The 26,331-nt window shown below is 41.1% G+C and overlaps 1 protein-coding gene across 4 annotated transcripts in view; it reads right to left on the reverse strand.

The window, feature by feature from the left end:
- Window positions 1-23,604, reverse strand: part of FNIP2 (folliculin interacting protein 2) — a 131,572-nt gene extending 107,968 nt beyond the window's left edge. Inside the window, exon 1 of one of the 4 annotated variants that reach the window (XM_042935170.1) lies at window positions 23,406-23,604. In XM_042935170.1, coding sequence (XP_042791104.1) covers window positions 23,406-23,518 — 113 coding nt within the window. In that variant the 5' untranslated portion in view covers window positions 23,519-23,604. Of the gene's footprint in view, window positions 1-10,340; window positions 10,434-23,405 lie in introns of those variants that run through there. The other 3 variants (XM_042935168.1, XM_042935169.1, XM_042935166.1) reach the window with 3 other exon arrangements.
- Window positions 23,605-26,331: the final 2,727 nt, after the last annotated feature.

Raw genomic sequence — 26,331 nt, forward strand, 5'->3', positions numbered from 1 at the left:
AGGGGGTGTAAACCAAAAAGGTGTATTGTACTCTGTGCAGTAAAGAACCCTGCCACTCATTTAATACTCTGCACAGGCCTCTTTATATCTGCTTTTACACCAGGACTTTTAAGATTCCTGGAACGTGTCTCAGGGTTCTTGGAATCTCTGAAAACATGCACACAGTTACACCCCATGGGCACTGAAATTGTCTGTTAACTCTCTGGGCCCTCTGATCACAACATCATCCCTTGGGAACTCAACATTGTTCCCATATCAAGGGTCAATCCAACAACAAATGTGCTTGCTGTTCTCTGGCTTTAAAAATACCCTTGATTTCTACCCCCAACCATTTTCCAATATGACTGTGACTACAACCTCCTAGTCTTCTAGCTATCTTATTCCCTCCAAGCCTGACCTCTGACTACATAATCATCCTGTTTCTTCTTCCTGCATCACACCCATTTTGGCTTTACTTACTTATTTTTCAAGCCCTACAATTCAGCTTTGATTTGATTCCCCACCTCATCATTCCCTCAAGGTGGAACAGCCCCCAAAACTCAGAATAAATTGCCCATTTACCTTTTCCACTCTAACGTTGCACAACTTCCATTGTACAATCAATTCTCATCATTTGCACTACTTATGTTCTACAAAGTCTCTGCAACAACTGAATTGGAGAGTAATAAACCATTGCTTTCAGGGGAAATACAGGGTTAAGTTCCTGGAGGTCTGTGGCCACAGTGTTTTCATCAATTGATTAATATTTAATCTTGGGGTGTCTGGGTGGCTCAGTCAGTTGAGCATGTGACTCTTGATTTTGGCTCAGGGCATGATCCCAGGGTCATGGGATCGAGCCCACCGTCGGGCTGTGTACTTAGTGTGGAGCCTGCTTAAGATTCTCTCTCTCTCTCTCTCTCTCTCTCTGCCCCTCTGCCCACTCAGGCACACACACTCACTCTCTAAAATAATTTTAAAAAGATACTTATGTAAATATATATACATATATGTATATAATATACATGTATTATTGCTTCATTAACATTGAAATCACAGCCAACAACACTACAACTCATGCCTGAATGAAGCTTACCTAACATATATATGGTCTCTATATGCACAATACATCACTGCCTTCCTGCCTTAGGAACACTAGACAGCACTTCAGCCCAATACTTTGGGGTCATTTTAAATGGCAAAATCACCAACAAAAAGCACAAAGATACAAAACAAAAACAAAATCCAACCAAACAAAAAACCCAACCTCAACACTAAATAGACTGAAAAAAGAAAACAAAAACAAAAACAAAAAACTGGTTTACAGTATGAGAGCTGATATAAGAAGGTTGTCCTGGGGCGCCTGGGTGGCTCAGTCAGTTAAGCGTCCGACTTTAGCTCAGGTCACGATCTCGCGGTTTTTGAGTTCGAACCCCGCATCAGGCTCTGTGCTAACAGCTCAGACCCTGGAGCCTGCTTCGGATTCTGTGTCTCCCTCTCTCTCTGTTCCTCCCCCACTCACGCTCAGTCTCGGTCTCTCAATAATAAATAAACATTTAAAAAAAAAAAAAAAAAAAAAAAAAAAAAAAAGGCTGTCCTGCCAGACCTGGGCTCAGAATATGCACATCAGGTGACTCCAATATTTGCTACTCTGTGGATGTCCCTGAATGACCATAAAAACATCACAAATATTGACTCTGGGGTTATAAACAAATTTTAATGAATAGGCGAACTTACAAAGCTAGAATCCATGAATAATGAAGATGGACTGTAGTTAGTACCTGATAGGGTTTTTGTGGTGATTTCCTCTGCTACACTGAAACCTCCCTGAGAGCAGATCATGTCTCAATCTTCCATTTGTTCCCAGAAATTAGCACAGTGCTTGGCATACAGAAGCCACTTAACCACATGCACCTTTGCCTCCTATGAGAAAAAGCTTTGCTTTTTCTAGTCTAGGGGAAAGACTAGATAGACCCTGGTCTCTGAGTCTCACTGTCTCTCACCTGCTCAGGGACACTGCCTCCACCACCTCTTACCTATCCCAGCCCTTAATAATGCACTCAAAATTATCAATTTATATAACCTTCACCCTTTATTCTATACAAGGCAGAGAAGGTGTGGGAAATGAAACACACATGGTCATTACTGACGGCATACATTGACAGTTGGGCAGGCATTACCCTCTAAGCCTGTGAAAAGCAATGACATTCCAAAAGAGAATTTCCTGCATTTAGACACTGGCCAGCTGTGACTAGTAACATTCCTACTATCACAAACATACCAACATGAAAACTTCTTAAAGGTTCTCAATGCAGAAACAAAAACAAAAATGAAACAAAAAATATCTAAAGCCTGGAGTATTTGTGAACACAAAAAGAAAGAATGAAGTTACAGAGCCATGTAGAAACAATACTGGAAAGACAACAAGAATAAAAAAATTATGAGCTCATATATGAGAACAACATATATATTTAGCATTTAACTATATGGGAAGATAAAAACCTAAGAAAGTGCTAACTGGGGGGGGAAACTGAAAAATCAAGGCATCTACCAAGCTTAGAGACTTTAGTCACTTAACAAGCATTAAGCACTTTTGTAAGGCCTCCTTGCCTCTACCTTGGTACCCTGTTAGGTCCTATTACACGTTACAATGGAACAGGATGAAATAAACTCTCAGGAACTGAACTGCTCAGGGCAGGGATGTGTCTTACTCATTTCTGTATTCTACCAATTCATTATATCTGAAATATCAAAGATGTTCAATAGAAGTTTTTGAAGATTTATTGTATAGGGTCTACAAATCCATTCAATAACTTTAGAGTTCAGAGTACAAATCAGAAACATTATAAAGTGTGGTCAGAATACATGGCTTTCCTACAAAAATCAAGTTAACCTATAATACAGCCATTATTCTAATAAATAAGTGAACTGTTCTTCATAACAATAATATCTTTAACATCTTAACCAAGGGAAAATGCCTTCCAAGTGGTAAGAGGCTGCTATTTTACACAGACACACCTAGATACATACACACACACACACACACACACACACACACACACACACCCCAATCCTGCTCTTAGGGGCTATGCAGGGAAGGAAGGATGGCAGGAGAGTGCTCAAAAACCAAGAGGATAAGGAGTAGTTGTTGTTGCAGGAAGTATAGCTTTAAGAAGAATAATATGAAGTGGTGTAGACACCATGAATGCATCACAGTCCCCTCTTGGTATGAGAAACAGACTAGTTCAATGAGGAAGCATCACTTCCTCATGTGGAGACACACTGCTCTAATGTTTTCTGACTTTGCACAGAAATAAGGAACCGGGTGCCTGGGTGGCTCAGTCGGTTAAGCTTTCAAGTCTTGATTTTGACTCAGGTCATGATCCTGCAGTTCGTGAGTTTGAGCCCCAAATCAGGTTTCACACTGAAAGCACATGGAACCTGCTTGGGATTCTCTCTCTCTCTCTCTCTCTCTCTCTCTCTCTCTCTCTCTCTCTCCCTCCCTCCCTCCCTCCCTCCCTCCCTCCCCTGTGCTCGCTTGTGCTCGCTCTCTCTCAAAATAAATAAATAAACGTAAAAAAAAAGAAAGAAAGAACGAACGAACGAACCAATGACAAGGGGTGACTGGAGATGGGGAAAGGTCTAGTAAGCCTGGGCAGAGGTTACAGTGCTCTCATCTCTTATTGGTAGACAATGGTAACACCAGCAGAAGCACAGATAAATATACCTAATTAACTTCCCGGTTGGAGCCATAGTAGAAATGCTCTGAAATTTTTCACAAATTTCCCTGGATAGCAATCAAGTCAAAGGTCACACTCAGTAGAAGACAGTATAACAAGTGGTTCTTTACTTACTTAGCTAACACAACTGAGCCACTCTATGAGCCTAGCACAGTACTTTGCTCTCACTACTTCATCTAATTGAGACTCTATTTCTGTTTTTAGATGGAAAAAGTGAGATAGAAAGTAATTACTTTGGAAAGAATTCTTTGGAAAGAATAAAAGGCTATATAATAAACTGTAAATACTACACACATATATATACATTGGCTGCATATAGAAAGTGATTAGAACAGTGCCTGTACATAGTCTGTGCTCACTAAATTGTATTATTATCCTTATTCTATCATGGCAGATAAGACATAGGAAGGCAAGAACAAACAAGAAATGGAACTTGTTTTTCAAATTACACTGTTGTGAAAGTCCAGTTTGGAGTTAACCTTTGCTTTTTACTACTGTCCCTTGAAAATACAAAAGTTTACAGCAGTTAATTGTTAGTCTCATTCTCCAAGTACTCCAAATTTTTAATGGCATTAATCAAAAGAATCACAGCAGCATAGCAAACCCCTTCTTCCTTCTTCCTTTTCCCCTAAGTAAGGCATTATTTTCACCTGGAACACCCTACCATCAGGGGATCTGCCATGACCATGCCAGATGACTACCACCCCTAGAGTAGAAAAAAATCTGTTACTTTCAGCCAGAAGCTATTTTACTCTTACATAAGCTTTTCCTTTTACATTGTTTTTATTCTTGACTATAAAGACAGAGCTAGTAAGGAGGAAAAGTTAAGTGGCTACATTATGGCCATAGGCACACCTGATTGCCAACAAAAGCTGAATGCCGGGAAATCCTGTGATTTCCAGGGAGGCTGTAACAATTATTAGATTAAATCCAGATTGTGGTCAACATCAATCGGGTGTTCCTCATGAGTCTAGCCTGTTCTCTGTGGAACCCACTTTAACGTTTTTTAACGAACACAGCAACCTTTCAGGAGGCCTGTCCTTATATTCAGCCTCTTCTGTCACAGAATAAACTACACTAAAGCAATAATGTGTTACAACTCCAAAAGCTTCCATAATGAAGCCAAAGCTAAACTAGAAGATGATCGTTTCTATCACCTCCCTTGTCCTAAAATTACCCACATCAAAAGTTCCAAATAAAAGCTTAAAAGGTCTCCACTAAAGGAAAGGAAAGCTGAGGTCAAAGACGTTAAGCTTACGACATAAGGTGACACAGCCTTGCTTATTTATGTATTCAAACATTTCCCAAGTGCCTATATTAAGTGCCAAGAGCTGTATCCCAAAGTGAATAATACAAAGATGGCATGGTTGGGGCACCTGGGTGGCTCAGTTAAGCATTCAGCTCTTGACTTCGGGTCAGGTCATGATCTCACCGTTTGTGGGTTGATGCTCCACGTTGGGCTCTGTGCCGACAGCTCGGAGCCTGCTTGGGATTCTCTGTCTCCCTCTCTCTGCCCCTCTCTCACTTGTGTGCTCTGCTTCTCTCTCTCTCTCTCTCTCTCTCTCTCTCTCCAAATAAATAAATAAACTTAAAAAAAAATAAAAACAGGGGCGCCTGGGTGGCGCAGTCGGTTGGGCGTCCAACTTCAGCCAGGTCACGATCTCGCAGTCCGTGAGTTCAAGCCCCGCGTCAGGCTCTGGGCTGATGGCTCAGAGCCTGGAGCCTGTTTCCGATTCTGTGTCTCCCTCTCTCTCTGCCCCTCCCCCGTTCATGCTCTGTCTCTCTCTGTCCCAAAAATAAATAAATGTTGAAAAAAAAAAATTAAAAAAAAAAATAAAATAAAATAATAAAATAAAATAAAAACAAAGAAAAACAAAGATGGCATGGTCATCCCTCGCCCTAAAGTAGAGAGGGAGGGGTGTGCACAGGCAACTCCAGTCCAGCAGGTAGGGTGCAAAGTGCAATGATGAATATGAGAAAGAGCAGGAGGTACATATACCTAGGCCACTGGAGAGCCGGGCATTATCAGCACAGGCTTCCAGATATCAGCACATACTAAGTGCCAGGCATTGCTCTCACATCGCAAAAGCAAACCCATTTAAATCTCACAAACATGCCATGAGGTGGTTACTACTATTCCCAATGTACCAAAGAGCAGCACAGTACAGAGCTGTTCAGTAACTGATTCAAGATCTCACAGCTCTTAAGTGATGGTGTCAGGACTGGAAACGTGAAGTCTGGTTCCAAAGCCCACACCCACTCCTAACCACCACACTAGGTAGGAGTCAGTAGGTTAGGTAGAATGGAGGAAGTGAGTTCCAGGCAAAGCCATCTTTATAAAGGGAAAGCTCAAAGCTTTTTGAGGAACTGAGACAAGTTCACTTTGACTGGTGTTAAGTGTGAGGGGAAGAGCAAAGAGAAACGAGACAGGGCCAGCCATGTGAAGGAGCTTAGAGGTATCTTTAAGAGTTAAAGGTTATAGCTCTGAGCACCTCAATACCAAAATCTAATGAAAATAACACAAAGGTTCAGCACACAAAAGAACACAAGGGGTGCCTGGGTGGCTCAGTCAGCTGAGCATCCAACTTCGGCTCAGGTCATGATCTCCTGGTTCGCGAGTTCAAGCCCCACATTGGGCTTTGTGCTGACAGCGTGGAGCCCGCTACGGATTCTCCGTCTCCCTCTCTTTCTGCTCCTCCTTTACTTGTGCTCGCTTGTTCTCTCTCTTTTAAAAATAAACATTAAGAAAAAAAGAATACAAAAAAAAAAAGAATGCAGATTTATGATCATTAAAAATAAAAAAAGATGCATTTTAGTTACAAATTCATAGCAGCTTTTATTAAAGTACAAAACAAAGGAACTTGCCATACTTATAGGACTAAAAATTGGCTGAGGCCCAATGCCTCAGGTCTGTGTTCCAGATCTGGCCATATCCATTCCAGCAACTATCTCTGTGACCTTGGCCAATAAGCCTGTTTTCTATTCTATACAATACAATTGCTTTGGAAAATAAAACCCATGGAAATGTGAACTATTACAGTTAAGTCCATCTTATCAATTACCCTTTCTCTGAAATACTGGTCTTTAATACACAGCAGCACATTCAACCGATATACATCTCTCCCCACAATTTTTATAAAAGAAAATCACGGGGAATATGTTTTATTTTTATTTTTTTAAGTTTATTTATTGAGAGAGAGAGAGCACATGCATGCGTGTTTCTGAGTGGAGGGAGGAACAAAGAGAGAGAGAGAGAGAGAGAGAGAGAAGGAGACAGAGAGAATCCCAAGCAGGCTCTACACTGCCAGTGCAGAGCCCGATGTGGGGCTTGAACTCACAAACCGTGAGATCATGACCTGAGCTGAAATCAAGAGTAGGACACTTAACCGACTGAGCCACCCAGGCACCCCAAAAAATTGGTTTGCATCGCATGCAATTCCTAACTTCAGCCTCCTAATCCTACAGCATGGCTTGTTTCTGCTTTGAAACTATCACCACTACATTGCATGGGCTAAACAGATCTTTCGTTGTCTTTGCCAAGGAAAAGAAATGATTCAATTAAAAGGACCTTTAGCTTATCCTACTCATGGGGGGCAGGGAATATTCCTAACTTTCTCAACAACATCTAAGTACAAGATCCTCCAACGCCTGATGGCCCCCTCCTAGACTACTGGGAGATGACAGCAGCCACCTGGAGTCACAGGTGCTCCTGTCTCAGATATAAAATTCAAATCAAAGACCTGGGGATTAAGAGGAAACTCGGGGCCTTAAAAAGCAATACTCAGAAAATAATCTCTCCCCCTGGTGTTTTCTATCCCTATCCCACTAAGAAATTACCTCATCCAAGCAAATTAAAGTGGCAAATTAAAGGTATAGCATCAATGAAGAAGAAATCACAAAGAATAATACGGAGAAGGAACCTCCCAGAGATCAGATTGCAATACCTTTGATTCTGGTTAATCTGTCACTACATCTTTAGGAAACAGGGAGCAAGAAATCTCACAGAATAAAGGTTGCAGAGAGTCGACTATCAGAACCTCTCCTCTTCCCTAACTAAAGTGCAGTCTTTGGAAAATAAAAACCGCTGTCAACTCTTATTACCATTTGAGAATAGGCGTGATTTATGGGTGAAATAAATACTTTCAAGCCCTGGTTGGCCCACTTATTTCAAAACTGATACCCATAAAATTCAAATGGGAGAAATGAACTTCTGATAACCCAGTGAAGTTGTAATAGTATATGGTTTATGTACTAGTAAACTTAGGTTTGGGGTTTGTTTGTTTTTTTAACCATGTCCATGAGAAACCAAAATAAGCATTCCTTTATTCATCTGAATCTCATTTGCCATTATCTTTTCATGATGTTAACTTCATTAGTAGACAGGTATTTGGCCACTTGTTTTTATGAGGATAAAACAGTGTGAAGCTAGTGGGATATTTATCTTAGACAGAGAACTGGATTAGGACCAGAAAACAAAAGTAGGAATAAACAAACATTTCTCTGGAAGGAGAAGTATAAACAGAGTGGTCTTTCCGTGATGGGTGTGAACACTGAACTGAACATTTTTGTAACTGATATGAGTTACCGAGTGGCCAGGGATAGGGCCATACTTATAAATGGCACTATACATTTTCACCAGGAAAATGCCCAACTAAAGGGAACACACAGAAGATCTTTCGGGGTCCTTTGAACAAACAGATAAGTAAATGCCAAATGAATTTTGATTTGGACAAAAGTCTGGTCAGTTTAGGTAAAGGTGGTGTTCAAGCTATTCTTATGATAGACCAAATCTCTAAAAAAAGGATATCCTTACTAGAATATGTCATACATTTCTTGGCAGTGAACCTCAGAAATCTAAAGTGAAACTTGTATAGAAAAAAATAAAATGATCTATAGAAAAGTCTCAGGTTAAAAAAAATTACATCACCTGGGAACTGAAAAGTAATTACAAAAAGGGGGTAAACAAAATAAATGGGATAAACACACTTGCTGGTTAATTCTGAAATACAAGCACTAAGAGATATTCTTAAAGCTTCAAAGAGGAAAATTTATACAAAAATTTTAAAAGGAATTCTAGATAACAATAAATTTATATTTCTCTAACTAGAGGTACTGGCTGAAAATAAAGAGGTTTAAATAAGTATATTTAAATATTTACTGAGCTCCTATTAATGGACTCAGTGCTATGCTATGCACTGCAGGAACATACGTATAATGTTCCCTGCACTTAAGGTATAATCTGGTAGTGCTTGGACAATTAAAAAACAAAACAAAACAAAACAAAAAACCAGCTAGTAGAATGCGGTAAGTGCCATAAAAAAAAAAAAAAAAAAAAAAAAAAAAAACCCAAAACTTGAAGTTTAAGAGTTCAGAGGGCGCACCTGTTTGAGGCAGTCCACAAAGACAATCCCAGAGGTGGCATCTGAACGGAGTTTGAAAGAGCAAATAGAATTGTGACAAAAGTAATCTTGGGGAAGTGAATAGAAAAAGAAAAGTCTTAAGAACAAAATATGGGTTTCCTGGGCCCCCTGGCAAATACTGGCTTAGTATCTGCCCTAATAACTACTGCCTCAAGAACAGCACTGTTTGTGGAGTATCCAACTGCACCTCAAATTCAGCATGTGCAAATCAAACGTATATACTCTCTTTTTAGAAGTAATTTCTCCTTACAGCTGTCCTATTGCCATTCACCCAGGTTACTCAGGCTCAAAACCTTGAAGTTATTTTATATATTACTACTTTTTTTTTTTTTTTTTTTTTTTTTTTTTTTAGTAAGCTCTACACCCAACACAGGGCTCGAATATACAACCCCAAGATCACGGGTCTCATGCTCTTCCGAATGAGCCAGCCAGGCGCCACAATATTACTACTTTTAAAAATTATTTATTCTCTTCGTTTACAATTCACTCTCCCTCTTTCATATCCCATTCAGTTTTTCCTCTAAGATATGCCTCATATACATTCCTCCCTGCATACCAGTTAGGTCCTCAAAGAAACTACATTCAGAGAAAGCAATGGAAGACATATAAGCCCTTAATTACTTGCTCAGCTTTGATGCCAAATCTCACCCTTAAATCCTAGTAAGCTGGGCTGGGCCAGACTCTGGAACTGGATGGGACCAGATGGAGAATTCTAGCTATCAGGATTTTAGGCCACCCAGAGCCTAAACCAATGCAGGTCAAATGAGCTTCTCCTCTGCCCCCAAAAGGTCACAGAGGAACTAATCTGGTGGTGAAGAAAAACCCTCACTGGGAATTCCAGCCAGCAAGGAAAAGAAAAGAAAGAAAAAAAGAAAAGAAATATAAAAACTCCTTGCTGCACTTCTTAGGGCAGAGTTGGGCAAGGCCCCATATCCCAAATATTTCTAGGATGGGAAGAAAAGGGGAGTCTCCTAAACAAAGAGGTGATAACTGATGGATGAATAATACTTTAGGATTTGTTATGAAGGAGAAGAGAGACCCTGTTATTTTCTCCTTGCGGATTACTGTGTCCCTCCTCCACTAAAAGTATCTCTGAGGTACTAGAGACCTAGTGCCTTACACATAAAGGTTTCTAAAATAAAAGGAAGGAGAACAGGTCTGACATCATGGCAATACTTTAATCCAAGGTAAATTACCTACTTACTATGGTCTGCTGATTGGACCACAACAATTCTGGCAATCAGGATGCCTGGGTGGCTCAGTTGGTTAAGCATCCAACTTCGGCTCAGGTTCTCAGTTCATGGGTTCGAGCCCCGTGTTGGGCTCTGTGCTGACAGCTCAGAGTCTGGAGCCTGGAGCCTGCTTAGGATCCTGTCTCCCTCTTCTCTCTGCCCCTCCCCCACTCATGCTCTGTCTGTCTCTCTCAAAAGTAAACATTAAAAAAACAATTCTGACAATCAAGTGCCAATTATGACACAATTCTGAAAAGAATCTTCCTCTTAAACAACTACTTCACATGCTAGTAGGTCAAGGCAAGCTCAAGAGAACTCACATAGCTACTGTTGCGTTCAACACAATATTGACTTTAACGGTCCAAGCTGTAAAACTCAATACTCGGAATAATCCAAAGAGCAGTACAGCACGGTAATCAGGTGGAAGATCAAAGTCCAGCACACCCTGGACTTGAAGGAGGGAAGACTGGAAGAAGGAAGACACAATGACGAACAAATTATGAAGTGCTGAGTTTGCGCCTACTGGAACTAGGCTGCTTTTTAATAGCTTTATTTGGAACGAGCAGAGGTTGCACACTTCTCTTGGCACATTATCTAAACTAGTACTGCATGAAACTATTAGGGGCAGTACTTGGCACTTCATAAGATTACTGGACAATTAAAAGCTTTTCCTTTTTCTTGTTTCCTCATTTTCCCATTCCCAGCACCCCCCTTTCCATTTGTAAAAAATGTGACTTATCATGAGTAACTGAGCTAGTCTTCAAACACACACTCCTCTCCTGGGTGTAAATCTGGAATTTTAGGACACGGCCAAAACTGGCTTTTCACCAATGACTGGAAAATTAATCAACACAAGAAGCAGAACTATCAGGAAACTACTTAAAAGAAAAAAAGAGGTCCTGAGATACAAAAAGAGATATCTGGGGCTGGAGAGAGAGATGAACAAGCTGAGCACAGAGGATTTTTAGGGCAGTGAAAATATTCTGTGTGATATTATAAGGATGGATACATGCCACTATGCACTTGTCCAAACTCACAGAAGCTAAAATACCAACAGTGAACCCTAAAGTGAACTACAGACTTTGGGTGAATATAATGGGTCAGTGTAGGTTCATCCTTGGCAACAAATGTACTACACCGATGACAATAATGAAGGAGGCTATGCGTGCGTGAGAGCAGGGGCTGCATGGGAAATCTCTGTACCTACCCCTCAATTTTATTTAAATCTAAAACTGCTCTAAACCACTAAAGTTTTAATAAAACAAAAAAACAAAAAGCAAAACCCAGATAACTATATCTGATAGGTTTACCAAGCATGGGTTCTGTCACAGGCTGGGAAGAAAGTCATAAAAGGTGGGAGCATGATGTTACTGGCTTGTGTTAAGGCTTTTCCCTTTGGAGATGAGAGGTCTGGGACTGGGGGAGAGCGGGAAGACTAAGAAATACATACAGATAAGTTCTGCTTGCTGATATCATACACAGTAAAACTGCACTAACTTGGATCCCAGCACCAAAAGTTAGGTTAAGGTCCCTGTGCTGAGCAACACGCTTCACCAATCCATTACTCAAAATTGTAGTGGCTCCCCGAATGCCTTCAAAGAAGGAACTCCACTTTTTGATGACGACAAGCTACCTGCTATCTCCCTACAGTCTGGAGATGCTCAAGAGATGGGATTAATACAGGGAAGTAGCTAGAGAAACTGGGGGGAGAGACATTATATTTAAGTCTCTTGAGAGTTCCGAGAGCTGCCATTTATCGAATGCCTGATAGGTACCAAGCACTGTGTAACACAACTGACATATATTTAGTCCTCATAACAACCTTACATGAAAAGCGATTTTACATCCATTTTACAGTTGAAAAAATTTCAAGAGAGGATGATGTGGCATACCTTGTAAATGGGGGAGCCAGGTTTGAACACAAGAAATGCAGACCCATAACAAAGTCCCTACACTTTCTATAACCTTCAAGGTATACACAATCTATAACCTTCAAGGTATAGATTGAAGACCCCTCATCGTCTCTTTGGGATACTTAAATTTACACTGAAAATTAATAATGCTTTCAAGGCCCTGCACAATCTGGTCCCAATGGATCTTGCCTCACTGGAGCATTCTTATTTCAAAACAAAAAAACAAAAAAACACACAAAAAAACAAACAGTTCATTCATTAATCCAGGAACACTTCTAAGATAAATCATCTTCCTCCTCTTCATCTCTCGGAAACTGTTTTCCCATCAGATTTTATCTCCTCTGTAAAGCCTCCCCTAACCAGCTCAGATTAAAGAGCCCTTACTGTTTGCTTTCATCTTAATCTGACACTGGATATTTGGCCCAGGAGTCCACTGCTTCTCATATTATCACTTAGCTTTTTACACTTAATATCTATTACTTGCCACAATTAAAATGGGAAGCCCCCCCCCGCCCCCCGCCCCGGGGCCCCGGGGTGGCTCAGTTGATTAAACGTTTGACTTCAGCTCAGAATCTGGATCTGAGAGAGCAGTTTGGGCATTTACATCTTTCTAGATGACTTTAATGTCCAGCCAGATTTAAGAACCACAGGGTTTGGGGTGCCTGGATGGCTCAGTCAGTGGAGTGTCTGCCTCTTGGTTCAGGCTCATGTCATGATCTCACAGTTCGTGAGTTCAAGCCCCACAGCTCTGCGCTGACAGTGCAGAACCTGCTAGGGATTCTCTCTCTGCTTCTTTTTCTGCCCCTCACCTGCTCATTCTGTCTCTCAAAACAAATAAATAAACTTAAAAAAAACAGAACCACGGGGACTAACTAAAGTACTGATACATGCATTTATTCAATGGAACAGGAGGTAACTTATCAGCAAAACGCAGAACAGTATACAGGCAACTACCATTTTGCATGAACGAAAAGAGAGTATTTTTTTTCTTATATTTGCATTGAATATTTCTGAAAGGATATAAAAGAAACTGTTACAATAATGGTAGCCTCTGGAAAGAGCGATCAGGGGTGTGAAGTGAGAGGTTTATACTTCAATGTGTATCGTTTTATATTGTCTCATTTTTCTTCATCAGGTGCATTTAAAATTCATAATCTTGAACAAAGTCAAATCATAATTTATAGACAATTTTCAGGAACACACGGCACTAAGAAATGTATCGAATCCCACAGCAGGGGCCAGGCAGCAATATTCACGGGGTTTCTGTGGAGACCCTCACACTGAGAAAGAACCAAGAGGCTACCAGGGGTCCTTCTTCACCCTTTGGGCAGAGACAGTAGTTCCTGCTCTTCGACCTCCTTCTGCCCTAGCAACTAACTTATTCAGTGTACCATTCTAAAGCAAATAGTCATTGCCTGTTATGCTTGGGAAAAGTGTTTACTCATAGCTCACTTCCTCACACAGAATAGGTCATCTTTATACATCAGTCTGGGTTAAGAGCTTCTTAAAGAACATGCCAGATTTCTAACCCATTTTTAAGTTAGTTTCTCAAATGGAAAGCAGAAATAATTCCACCTTTTCTTTAAAGTACTTACTTCATGGAAACATGCACACAGTTCCTGTAGGGTTCAAAATACCAATATTGTTTTTATAATTAAGTGTGCTATATCATAAACATGAAAAAAACAATGAGTGAAGTTCATCATATAATGTATTTCAGTTCTACCAAGCCACACAAGAATTCAAATAAATCTAAAAAGTATAGAACAGAGTTTTACATTTTATCAACATGGCTAATAATTTGAGAGGTTCATAATACATAATACTTTTTCAATAGTTTACTTTCAACAGCTACGAGATTTTATAACTGGGTCTCAGACATATTACTTAGGTGTCTTTTTAGTTTACTTGGGTGTGTGTGTGTGTTTGCTGTTTTTTTGTTTTTTGAAGAGAAGACAGTTCCCTTTAGAATATTTATCCTATGATTTTGACACCAGAAAATTTTTCATATAATTACTGGGAAGAAAGAAATTGACTTGTATAAAATAAGATTCCTTTAAGCAATGCCACAATGCATGCCAGAAACATAAAGAAAGAAGTTCCCTACAAAAAAAGCACTATTATTTCAAGAGATCCGATTCTGGAATACCAGAGAATCTTTAAGGATTGTCAGTTTTCAAAACTCTTAAATACATTCATTCATTCAACAGCTATTTATTAAATGCAACCATTTCGCACTACATTAAGCACTACAGACACAATGGACACAATGACAGGGCTAGGATTTAGAAGAACTCCCATATCGGTGCTCTAACTATAGCATGTACACTTCCTTGTTTCATTCAATTACTTCAAATATATGCTTTAAAGTGGGAAATTTAGGGGAACCTGAGTGGCCCAGTCAGTTAAGCATCTGACTCTTGGTTTCGGCTCAGGCCATGATCTCATGGTTCAGGAGTTCGAGCCCCACATCAGGCTCTGTGCTGATGAAGATTCTCTCTCTCCCTCTTGCTCTCCCTGTCTCTCTCTCAAAATAAGTAAACTTTAAAAAATCACAAATAAATAAAGTGGGAAATTTACAGGATCTTATTACTATTTCTCCATCATATTTTATAAAAGACTTGGGTAAATAAGGACAATTAAGAGGTAACTGATAACACACAATTTTTTTTCTATAACCCTAATGGTTTCAAACGTAAGAAAAAAGAAAATGTCCAATCTTCAGGATACACCAGGGAGAGAGAGTTGGCAGTATGAAGTATTTATAAGGTGTTAAAAGGCAGAACAGATTAGACTGGTGATTTTGTTGCCTCTTCCTAACACATCTTAAATCAACACCTGTTTCATCTCTCCAGGAACGTGCAGGTTAACATCTAACTTGTCTTCAACTTGTGAAGAAACAGGGTTGCCATGACAACTGAATGAAAAGTTTAGTTAGCATAATTTATCCAATGAAATGCAAAAATCCACTTGATGCAACTTAACTGATACATGTGTACTTGTAAGCCAATTCTTTTTTTCTGTTTGTCAAACTGTTAGATTAAATGTTAATCTATTCTCTGGAAATTTTCAGGGACAAAACATTAAATACACACACACACACATACTTTTTTGTTAGAGTAGGCCACAAATAAATAAAATTCAACGGTAACTGACCATTAAATCTTGGCAGTACTGCACTTAGAATTACATTCAGTATTACAGGGTCTCAAGTACCCTAAATCAAGGAAAAGCAGACACTTGTAAGTTTATTTCTTGCTATGTTAAATTGTCAAGTAAATTCATGTACCTGTTCAATTTCTACTTATGTCTATTATACAACGTAACCCAGGGTGTATTCAAATACGTGGACTATCAATTTTCTTAGAAAAAAATATTTCCATCATAAACACACAGAGTTTAAGCTGTTCACATGTGCTACATAATCATTAACTTCCAACGTGCAACTAACCTTGCTGGAAACTAGACTGAAGTCCCCACCAGATATGTAGGTTCTCAATCTGTCCCCCTCAGCTTTCTGGAGATAAATTTCTACTGCACCCATGCATACTTTCACTTAGGGACCTTGCATGAATTGGTTGTCATTTTCAATTAGACATCACTGAATAATCAAACACCAGTGATCACTTATTTAAAGATGTATTCTAGGGGCGCCTGGGTGGCTCAGTCGGTTGAGTGTCTGACTTCGGCTCAGGTCATAATTTCACAGCTCGTGAGTTCGAGCCCCATGTCGGGCTCTGTGTTGACAGCTCAGAGCCTGGAGTCTGCTTTGGATTCTGTGTCCCTCTCTCTCTCTCTGCCCCTCCCTCGCTCATGCTCTCTCTCTCTCTCTTTCTCTCTCTCAAGAATAAGTAAAACATTAAAAAAAAAATTTAAAAAAATAAAAATGTATTCTAGCAAGTACAGAAAAGTCCTCATTTATGACTTAAAAAAGTCAGGTGTGGTGATAAGGTCAGCTTTATTAAGCAGTATACATATCTCTTTACAACATTATGCTGGGCACAAATTCTAGAGTACAAGCAAGAATACGGGGACAAATAATTAGAAAAATATTCTAAATATATATAAATGAAAGGCATACAGTTAAGGAGAAAGCAATATGGTAATCAGGGATCCAGATTATCCATGCTAATACCAAAATCTTAGGTAACAGAAAGAACACTCTGCTATACAACACTTACCCACAACGTTACAGTATTAATGAATGCATTTATTGCATTTAATGTATTGCATTATTTTGGCACAAACAGAAAATGGAATAAGAAAAAAAAATATGTAGCATGGTGTGTGAGAAGGCACATTGTCCTTTTCAGAAGTCCATTATAAAGGCAGCTGGACAGATTCTGGCTAAACACAAGTGGGATGCCAGCCCATCTCCTTCCATCCCCATCCCACCCTCCCATTCAAGCACTGGTTACAAAAGTGCCTGTGTGGCCCTGAGAAGTGAGTCATGGATGTTCCATTTACAGACGGGGTGGAGTTGAGGGAAATCACTATTACATGCCCAGTTAGCTGGAAAAGTCCATCCTGTTTTTCCTCTTTTACATAATAATCATTTTTCACAAACCTGAGATAAAGAATACTTGGTAAGTAGGAACTCACCAAATATTTCAGCAAAAGGGAAAGACATACTACTTTTACAGCCAAGGACATGACCTCATAGTGCAGTCCTAACAATTCACACTAGGCAAGGGACTCGTACAATCAGGATAAAACATTTGTTCCTTTTCGCCCACACCAAGAAAAACAGTGGCTGGAGAAATCAGCACAGTGCCAGTTTCCAAATCAGATTCACCCACCAGGAGTTCACACAGACAGCCAAAGCATTTCATGAGCGCAAAGACAATCTTTTACAACTTCCTTTGCCAAGGAAACAAAACAGCAAAGTGGCTTCCTTACACTGACCTCACAAGTAAGCCATGAGAAACACAACCTTAAGCCACAATGACAAAAATCAACGCTCTCTTTAGATCTATACTCTATGCATTACAACACCACATGCCTGGCCCATCTTTCAATACCATGTACTAAGCCAAATGACAATGTGTAACATGACCAATTCACATTTCAGAACTTAAAATTATAATACATATCTTAGCTTTAAAGATATCTGATCCCAGCCCCTTAACTTCTCCAAGTTCTCCCACATCTAGAAGGTTGTGACACTTTTTTCTAAACACGTTTCAAATAAATCTTAATTAGAGCTCTCTCTCAGTCACCAACTGAAGACCTGCAGGCAGCTCCTAACCTCCGTTCTGATGAAGATTACAGTGGACTCTGAAGCGTGGGGGAAGCAGTGACCCTGCCCAACTAGTAAAAATTTTGCACATGTATACTGCCTACAGTTATCAATACCAACAATTAAATTGGCCTCCTGAGGCTTGTAATGGACTGAGGTTTTAAGCACATTAAAATTCACTGCATATTACTTTTAATAACAGGAACTACCAGTTATTTTAATGAAGAGGAAAACTTCTACAAAGAGTTTTTATTCAAATCAGGCTTCTCCACAAATATTATCCTTACCCTCCCCACACACCTCCACCTCACAGTGTAAAATACTCAAAGGCATTCAACATTTAAAATAATTGAAACCACAAAAGCCACACAAATTCATCAGAGCAAAATCCAACAAAAAATCCTACACAGAAGAGTAAAGTTAAATTTTCAGCCACCCCTTTTGGCAGCCACCGGCTGGTGTGCAGGGCTGCTCTCTTCCGTACATGCAGCATCCATCACATTCCTATTTTTAAAAACTATCCCTGTAAGTTTGTATCTTGCTTTTGCTTTTTATACTGAGAACTCCTTTCTGTGTGTATACATATACGTATACGTGTGCATGTATATGTGTACACACACATGCATGCACACACACACACACACACACACACACAAAACAATGATTTGGCTGCTGCAGAGTATCATCCATTGTGCAACGGTATCATTCTGCCTAACAATATTCCCCCTTCAGCTAAATAAGATTTTTTTCTTGATAAGAAAAATAGCATATAATTCTGAAAAACAAATACACCATACTCCTAAAAATATTCCTGAACTCTCAGTCACCTCTATCCAGGTCTGAGTTACAGCCTGCTGTGTGTCTTTAACACTCCTCTGAAACTTGGGTTTCTATGTCACCACTAACAATGTCAAGGTAAAAAAAAAAAAAAAAAAAGTAAATAAAAACGTCACTTCAGTTCTATCTCAAGTCTCTGAAAAATGGTTTAATTTTAATAAAAGCCTGAATGTGAATAATACTCAACTCCATGACTTAAAAGGCTCCTTGGTAATACTTAAAATCAGTTTGCACCACATTTGATTATTTCGAAAAAGATTTTCAAACTCATTATATTACCTCTGTACCACCTATGTAATCCAATGACATAGGACTGGTGCTGTGACTTTACAAATGATAAAACTGAGAACCAGAGAAATCAAGAGACTTGTTCAGGCCCATGTCGACATGGTGACTGAGGCAAGACTAAATCAATGATCTCCTCCATTTGTCTTCCAAGTGCTTTTAACAGAGCCCACTGCATTAGCTGGAACAGTCCCTTCTTTACCTCTGCCAAAAATCTCTAACAGCCCCCAACGGTGTACGGCATGTTTCAGGACAAGGAGATAGGATGTAAAGAGTATGCCAATAAATCCAAAACAGCAGGCAAGGAAACTTCCAGGAAGACTTTTAGAAAGTAGAAAAAAAAGAAATCAAAAGTGCTATTTGTCCCATGTGTGTCACATGTCTTAGGTTATAGGCATTAAAAATGAGTGCAGTGGAACTACACTGAGTTTTCTCCAGAATATTCTCCCTACTTCAGAAAAATCTCATTAGAAATGCATATATCCTGGGAGCTGGCAGTGGGCGGGGAGGAAGCCCTTCTGTGTAATTTCCCTCTGTCCAAGAGAAGACTAATTTATACTCCTACCCTCAGTCACACGAAACATGAGAACAGTGAGTTCTTAATGCCTTACTTAACGTAAAGATTTACTCTTTATCAGTGTTTCAATGATCTTCTTGTTATAGTGTCCAATGTGTACTTTGCTGTTTATTTATCTTGGCAAATAATCTGTGTCCTGTGTCATGAGTGTCCTACCTTGATTTGTACAGGTGGAGCCAAAGCCACAAGCACATGGGCATCAGATGTTATTTGATAATGATAAGTGGATTAAATTATACTTATACTAACCCTGTAACAGATTACTTAAATTTGTTCTAACAGAACAATATGGATTAGTACTAACTAGGCCATTTGGCCTTAGATATTCAGGACTGGAGGGGAGAAAAAATGGAGTCTACTTCTAGCATTTTATAGCTAGCTACCAAACAGCTGAAATGCCTCCACTCATTCCTCATGTCCCAGGTGATATATAAGCTTACTCACTTCATCTAACGGGTCCAAAATAAAATATTTGACAACCTATGAGCTTTTCACCTCTCTGTTGCATATATATTTTAGGTGAAGACTGGTCTACTAATTTAACAGAGACATTGAAAAAAAAAAACAAAAACAACACAAACTTTAAAATAAAACCTCCAACCTGAACCAGATATGCAAGTCAATGGGCATACAGGCATACCTTGGCTTTTAAAATTTCCTATATGAACATGCTGATCTCAAATCCAAGGTGACCAGGAACCCAATTTTATTCCTGACTTGAACCTCTAGACACATCACCTCCTTTTGTTCTACTTTAACTTTCTAGAACAAAGAGTTGTTCAAATAAATATTTATGTACCAACTAATTCAAAGTGAAAGCTTTCTGAAGACCAGCAAATAGAGGATACTCTCAAATTTCAAGACCATAATGGAACTTTATAACTTTAAATAGAGCTTACACTTCACAGATACCATAATCATATATTGTTCCTAACTACTTCTCCCAAACATGGAAATTCAATCTCTTTTGATTTCTTTTGTTTTCCTAGAAGTCTCTTTCCTCAAAGCTATGAAAGGGCTTTTGTTGAGATCCCAAATAAAATGCATTTAAGAAGGAACCTTGACTGTGATGATTCCCTTTTTAGATGGAATGCCAGAAAACATGAAGATCTGAAAACTACCTATGATATTAGCTACTTAGATTGGACAGAAAATTTCCTCTTTCATCAACTATAGTGAGTGAAAACCAGGGGGTGAGAGAACAGTAAGAAACCCAGGGAAGTGACTAGGAAGTGCACAAGAGTAAAGAGTAACATGAAGGGCAAACTTGACAAAAGGCAGAGCTTCAGAGAATTGGAGAAAAGTTTAAAATAACTAGTGAAAGTCCATGACAGAAAGAGAAAAGATATAAAAAGGCTTCCACTGGGGCGCCTGGGTGGCTCAGTTGGTTAAGCTTCCGATTTCAGCTCAGGTCATGATCTCGCGGTTCACGAGTTTGAGTCCTTGTCGGCCTCTGTGCTGACAGCTCAGCGCCTGGAGCCTGCTTCGGATTCTGTGTTTCCCTCTCTCTCTGCCCCTCCCCTGCTCACGCTCTCTTTCTCAAAAATTAAAATTAAAATTTAAAAAAAGGCTTCCACAAACTCTAAAACAAACAACAACAAATTAATTAATAAATACAGTTGGATCTTAATTTTACTTAGGCTTTTCTCCAAAATATGTAATAAAAGCTACAAAACTGCCCAAAAAGTCTACCGGATTCCTCAGCAGAATTTCATCCTCAAGATTTACAAGTTACATACTGTATTTAAATGCCCTGAAAAATAAATTCATGTTAGGAATACTAGATTTTTAACCTGAGGGTTTTAGCTTAACTTCTCAAAATCTATTCATATATAAAGTGGATTCCTAAGGGCAGCTAATCCCCTGTATAAGGAAGGCACCCACTTCCCCAAAAAGCACATGCCAGCTCCTATTTCGTAAAATGTGAATAAAATGAAGCACAAGGCAAGAAAAGGAAATTTTCTAGGAGACTTTTCCCAGGAGGGTTATACTACAGGAAATTTTCTAGGAGACTTTTCCCAGGAGGGCTATACTGCATCTCAGAGTTACACTAGGTGGAGAGAGCAGGAGGAAAGACTTGCTTGGGTGTCCTTTGTTGATCTGATGTGCGCTGGTTGATTTGTCCCCACCTTCCTGAGTCTGTACAGACATCTGCTAGTTCACTTCTTTTTCCATGATGACCCCTGGCAGGGACACTGCTAAAGGGCCTCATCAAGTGAAACGTTCAGCTGAGAGCTCCAATTCTCCCTATCTCAAAACTGTACCTCAAAAACTTGTAGAAAATCCTAACGAGGTCAAGAAAAAAAAAAAAGTCTTTGGCATACTTTTGTGTTCTTCATTATACACCAATGGGACATCAGAACACTATACTGAAAATGTTCCCACAAAGTGGGAATCAATTTCCCTAATATGGCCAGGCCCTAAATATAGCCACAATTTTTTTGTTCAAAATACACTCAATTAAACTTGTGGATGGAGGAAATGGCGGTGGGCAACTGGGCAGAGAGCACAGGAAACAGTGACAGTGTAACCCCACTATCTCCACCAACATTAAAATGGCTTTAAATGTCCTTGACAAGGGCTGCCAAAGTAAAGACACTGGTAACACACATGCCCTTTTCTCTCCAGGCTTTGTTCCCTTAGTCGAGTCTGGGTTACTTGCAGGGAAGAGAAGAAATTCCATACTCTGGGTCTGAAGTAATTCTACCATTCTGAGAAGGGACACGACATCAGTAGTACTCAAAGTGCTGAACGGAATGGGATTCCCTACTCAAATTATAAGGATTCAGTCGGCCTAAAGGAAACAGGAGAATTTAACTAGGGCAGTTTAAAGTCCTCACGATTTACCTTCCAAATAACACCACACCCACACACACTTCAGGAACACAAAATACGGGTATGTAATACTCACAAAACTGCAGCGAGGAGCTATGTTTTTAAATGAACGGAATTCAAGAAAAGCAAACTCTAGAACACAAAACTTAATCCAAAATTTACTCGGAAGTTTCACTTCAAACTCTTAAAAGGTCTATTAATACTGGTTCTGAACTTGTTTAATAATAAACTGCTTCTGCAAGACATTCTGGCCAAAAAGCGGTAGCAGCGTGTCACCAATGGAAGTGGATACTCGATTTAAAAATTTGCTGGATAAAACTGGTATAGGTATATGAATAAACTTCCCAACATAAGTGTGCTGAAAGGCAACACCGGGCATCCTAAGTCATCTTCTAAAAGTTAGCTCTCGAACGCAGAATAACGCAGACATTTAAAAAAGTGGATTCTGGGGTCAAACTGCTTGGGTCAAAATGCAGGCTCTGCCGCTGTACTGTGGTGAATCCTGGACACGCTGCTGAAGTTCTCCCGACTTTAAGTCTCCTCATCTGTAAAATGGGAGTTAAAATAGCACCTACCTCACAGGGTTGTTAAAAAAATAAATAAATAAATGAAAGAAATCACCATAAAGCATTTAAGATGGTAAGCGCTCAATAAATACTGTCAATTAGTCAAAGGTGTGTGTTCACAAGGTCGGATCTATTAAATACGTGCATCAGCATTGTTAAATTAAAACCTCAGCCATTTCATAAAAGCAGTTTACTCCCTCTTTCCATACATCAGGCGGCATCAACCTTCGAAAAGATGTGCAAATTACACACTTTCATTCATCCGTTTGAGAGCTTGTCACACACAACAAGAAGGAAGGAAGTTGCCTTTTTCGTGACTGTTGCTCCTTCCTAACTTCAAAATACTGTCACGTACACAATAGGTTGGAGCTGCCCTCAAAATGACAGCACACAGCTTTGCAGCGCCCGCAGAGGCGTCCAGGCGGCTCTGCCGGGAAGGGGTTCACCCCAATTCAGGGCGAATCTCCCGTCTGCACAGCCAAGCAAGCGCACGCCTGGGAATCCCAAGGAACACAAGAGAACTCTCTGCAAGGAGGAAGGGACCCTGAGTAGCGGGGAAAGAGAGGGAGGGAGGAAGCGGAGGAAGGGAGGAAAGGACCCTCCCGGTCACAGAGGTTTCGGAGCCACACTCGGATCAGGCGCGTCCACGATGACAAGCCCGGGACCCGGTGCCGGCGCTGGGCTGCGACGTCCCGGGCGGCCCACTCCCTTCTCCTTCCCTCCCCCGGCGGGTACCGAAGCCAACTCCGGTCCCGCTCCAGCCTCGCCTCGCGGCGCCCCCTCACCTAAACGCGGGTCCTTCCTTGGGAGCCCTGCCCTGGGCAGACGCCGACGCCGAGCCGCCGCCGCTGCCGCTGCCCTTTTTGTTAAAGAGCTTCTGGAGCAGGGTCGGGGCCATGATGCTGCCGCCGCCGCTGCAGCTCCGGCCGTGGCGCTCGGGGGGCCGGCAGCTCAGCGCGCAGCCGGGGGCGGCGGCCGCGGCGGCGGGGCCATCGCGGCGGCGGCGGCGCGGCCGCCCAGCCTTGTGGGAGCGCGGGGCCGCTGCGGCTGAGTAACTCTGCTCGGCGTCGGGGCCGCCGGAGGCCGGTCATATGACTGAGCCGGCCCGCCGCCGCCGCCGCCTCGCGCGCTGACAGTTATCTCCTGCGGGAGGAGCCCGCAGCCCCACGGCGGCGGCGGCAGCGGCGGCGCGGGAGGAGCGCGGCCGCCCAGGCGCGGCCATTGGCCGGGCGGCCGCCCGCCCCGGGCTCACGTAACCCCGGTGGGAGGCGAGGCCCGGATCTGGCGGCCCTGTGCTCCCAGCACGCGGGGAGCGGAGGCGGGGCGGGCGCGGCGCTTAAAGGGGCCCAGGAGGCGGGGGCGGTCGCCGCGCGGCCGGGGTGGGCTGCGGGAGGGACGTGGCTCCGCGAGCGGCGCGTGGGGCTGGAGGTGGCTGCATTCTTTCGAAAGCGAGAGAGCAGCTGGGCCGATCTTTGTTCTTTTGAGACAAAGCCCCTGAACTTGGGTCCTGGCTTTGTGCAGGTGCAAGGGCTCGTTTATAGAAACCCCATGGCGCTGGGAAGGGTTTAAGACGTGAGGTTGCTGTTTCACAGGACTGATTCGAATGTCACAACACCCAAGATATTGGCATGTTTCTACCATATCGATTAGATCTCTCCGTCTTTTTTTTTTTTTTTTTTTTTTTTTTTTGGTTTTTAATTTAAACTCCTTAGTTGTTCGATCTTTAGCATCTTGGGTCACTATACCGTAGTTATATAAAAAGTTGCTTGTGAAATTAAAAAACACATGGAATTCACCACATAGATTTAGAAAATTAAGAGAAGCTATTTTATAACAAGAGAATGCTTTCCTAGTACATATTTAACCATCAAGGCACATAATAATCTGATATCAACAACGGATAGATGTTATTTGATTTGGAGAAGGGAGGGGTATTTGACTTGGCTTTCCTATCCAGTCCCACCCAATCTCGGTGAGAACTTTAGTCTCTGGTGCAGAACTCTCCCAACAGGCTGTGGTGGTGAAGGAACGTGCCTGACTCAAAGCAGCTTCTTAATCTGCCTTATAGCGTTAGATCTTCAGTTTTTCTGATGAGGAGTCATAGAGATAAAAGTAAGATTCCAACCCTGCCTCTCCTAGCTTCTTCATGAGCAGTGAACGGTGACTCACCTGGATTCCCTTAGACTTGTTCAAAGAAGGACTCTTGGAAACTCAAAAAAAGCAAATGTATTTCCCTGAATATAAGTAATCAAAAATACCTCTTCTGGCTCTTGTAGTAAACTAGCTGTAAATAATGATGTGCTGAAATTTCACAAAGGTAAGGGAAAGATGGTAGAAATTGAAACTCTGTCACGTTTTCCTTTCTGATCTCTACTATTAAAATGGTGGATTAAGTGTTCTTGCCAGTAAGCAATCCTTGTTTTGCACAATGGAGTGTACACAGAACCCTGATTTGCAACTTTGGTATTTCTCTCTGTTTACTGGGAGCATCTACCTCATGAGACCACTAGTATTGGTTAGTATCCTATATAGCAGATATTGGCTTCATCCATTGTGACTTTATTAAGACATGGCCCCAAGTCATATTATGGCGGGAACTTCACCACCCTCCCTTACCCTGTCCTTGCTCAGAAAATGTCCTTTATTCCCCAAACTGAAGTGCATACTGTTGATAGCCTACAACTTTTGTAACTGCACGTTAGAGAGGAATTTGGCATGATGTCCCTTGTTCCTCACCTCCAAGGACTAGTTTAATTCCAGCCCAGTCCAAATGTGCAGCATCACCCAAAAGAGGCAATTTAAAAATCAGCCTGCCCCAGACAGGCTCAGCCTGCCCCAGCCCTCAATTTTGATCCTCACTGGGCAACTATAAAGGGAGTATGTGCATCTCAAACTATTAAGGACCAACTTCAGTTAGGAGAGGAAAAAAAGGAACTAAAATGCTTCCCTTCTCCCCCTTTTCTCACTTTGCTTCCTTTCAACACACATTCTTCCTCATTCTGGTTCTGGCCACACCTCTTGCTCTGAATTCTAAAAGCAAACAAAAATCCTAACCAGCAAAATTTGGGGAGCTAGCTCTAGACAGCTCTCCTATCCCAGTTTCATTATTTCTCTTCTTGTCTTTTCAAGGCCTCTTCAAAACCTCATCTTTTGCCTGTCATGCACTGGTCACTGCCTCTTCCCTGAAGCTTGTCCCACTCCCAGTCTCCAGCACAGTTGTGTAGCTTGTCTCCTGATTCCATACATCTAATTCACTTTATACCCTCACTCCCTCTTAGAAAATCTATCAGCTGGCTGCTCCTGTATGCAGCTGTCAAGAGGAGGAAGTAAAACAATATCCTGAATTCTTGGGAGATGTTAGAGTAACACTTAAGATGGAAAAGGGGGAATTGTAAAAGCTGAATTACTTATTCTGTTCGGAGTCCTGGTGACAGTTCTCTTCAGTTAATGCGTGTTCTGGAAGTTCCTTTAGGAGTTTCAATTGTACAGTTAGACTGCCTGGTACACTGTAGCCTACCTAATATCTGTTACCCCTTCCTCCCAACGCAACCCCAGTTTTGTTCAGGTGTCCATCCCTCCCCCAGGCCAGCGTGCCTCAGGGTAAACTGACATTATCCCCAAACTCGGTCTAAGTGATCTAAGAGTAATCTCATTGCTTTTGCAAGGTGTTGGTTCAGGAATGAGCGCTTGAGGCCATTCTAGCCAAGAAGG

The sequence above is a fragment of the Panthera leo genome, chromosome B1 (genome assembly GCF_018350215.1).
Source record: "Panthera leo isolate Ple1 chromosome B1, P.leo_Ple1_pat1.1, whole genome shotgun sequence".
NCBI classification, from domain to species: domain Eukaryota; kingdom Metazoa; phylum Chordata; class Mammalia; order Carnivora; family Felidae; genus Panthera; species Panthera leo.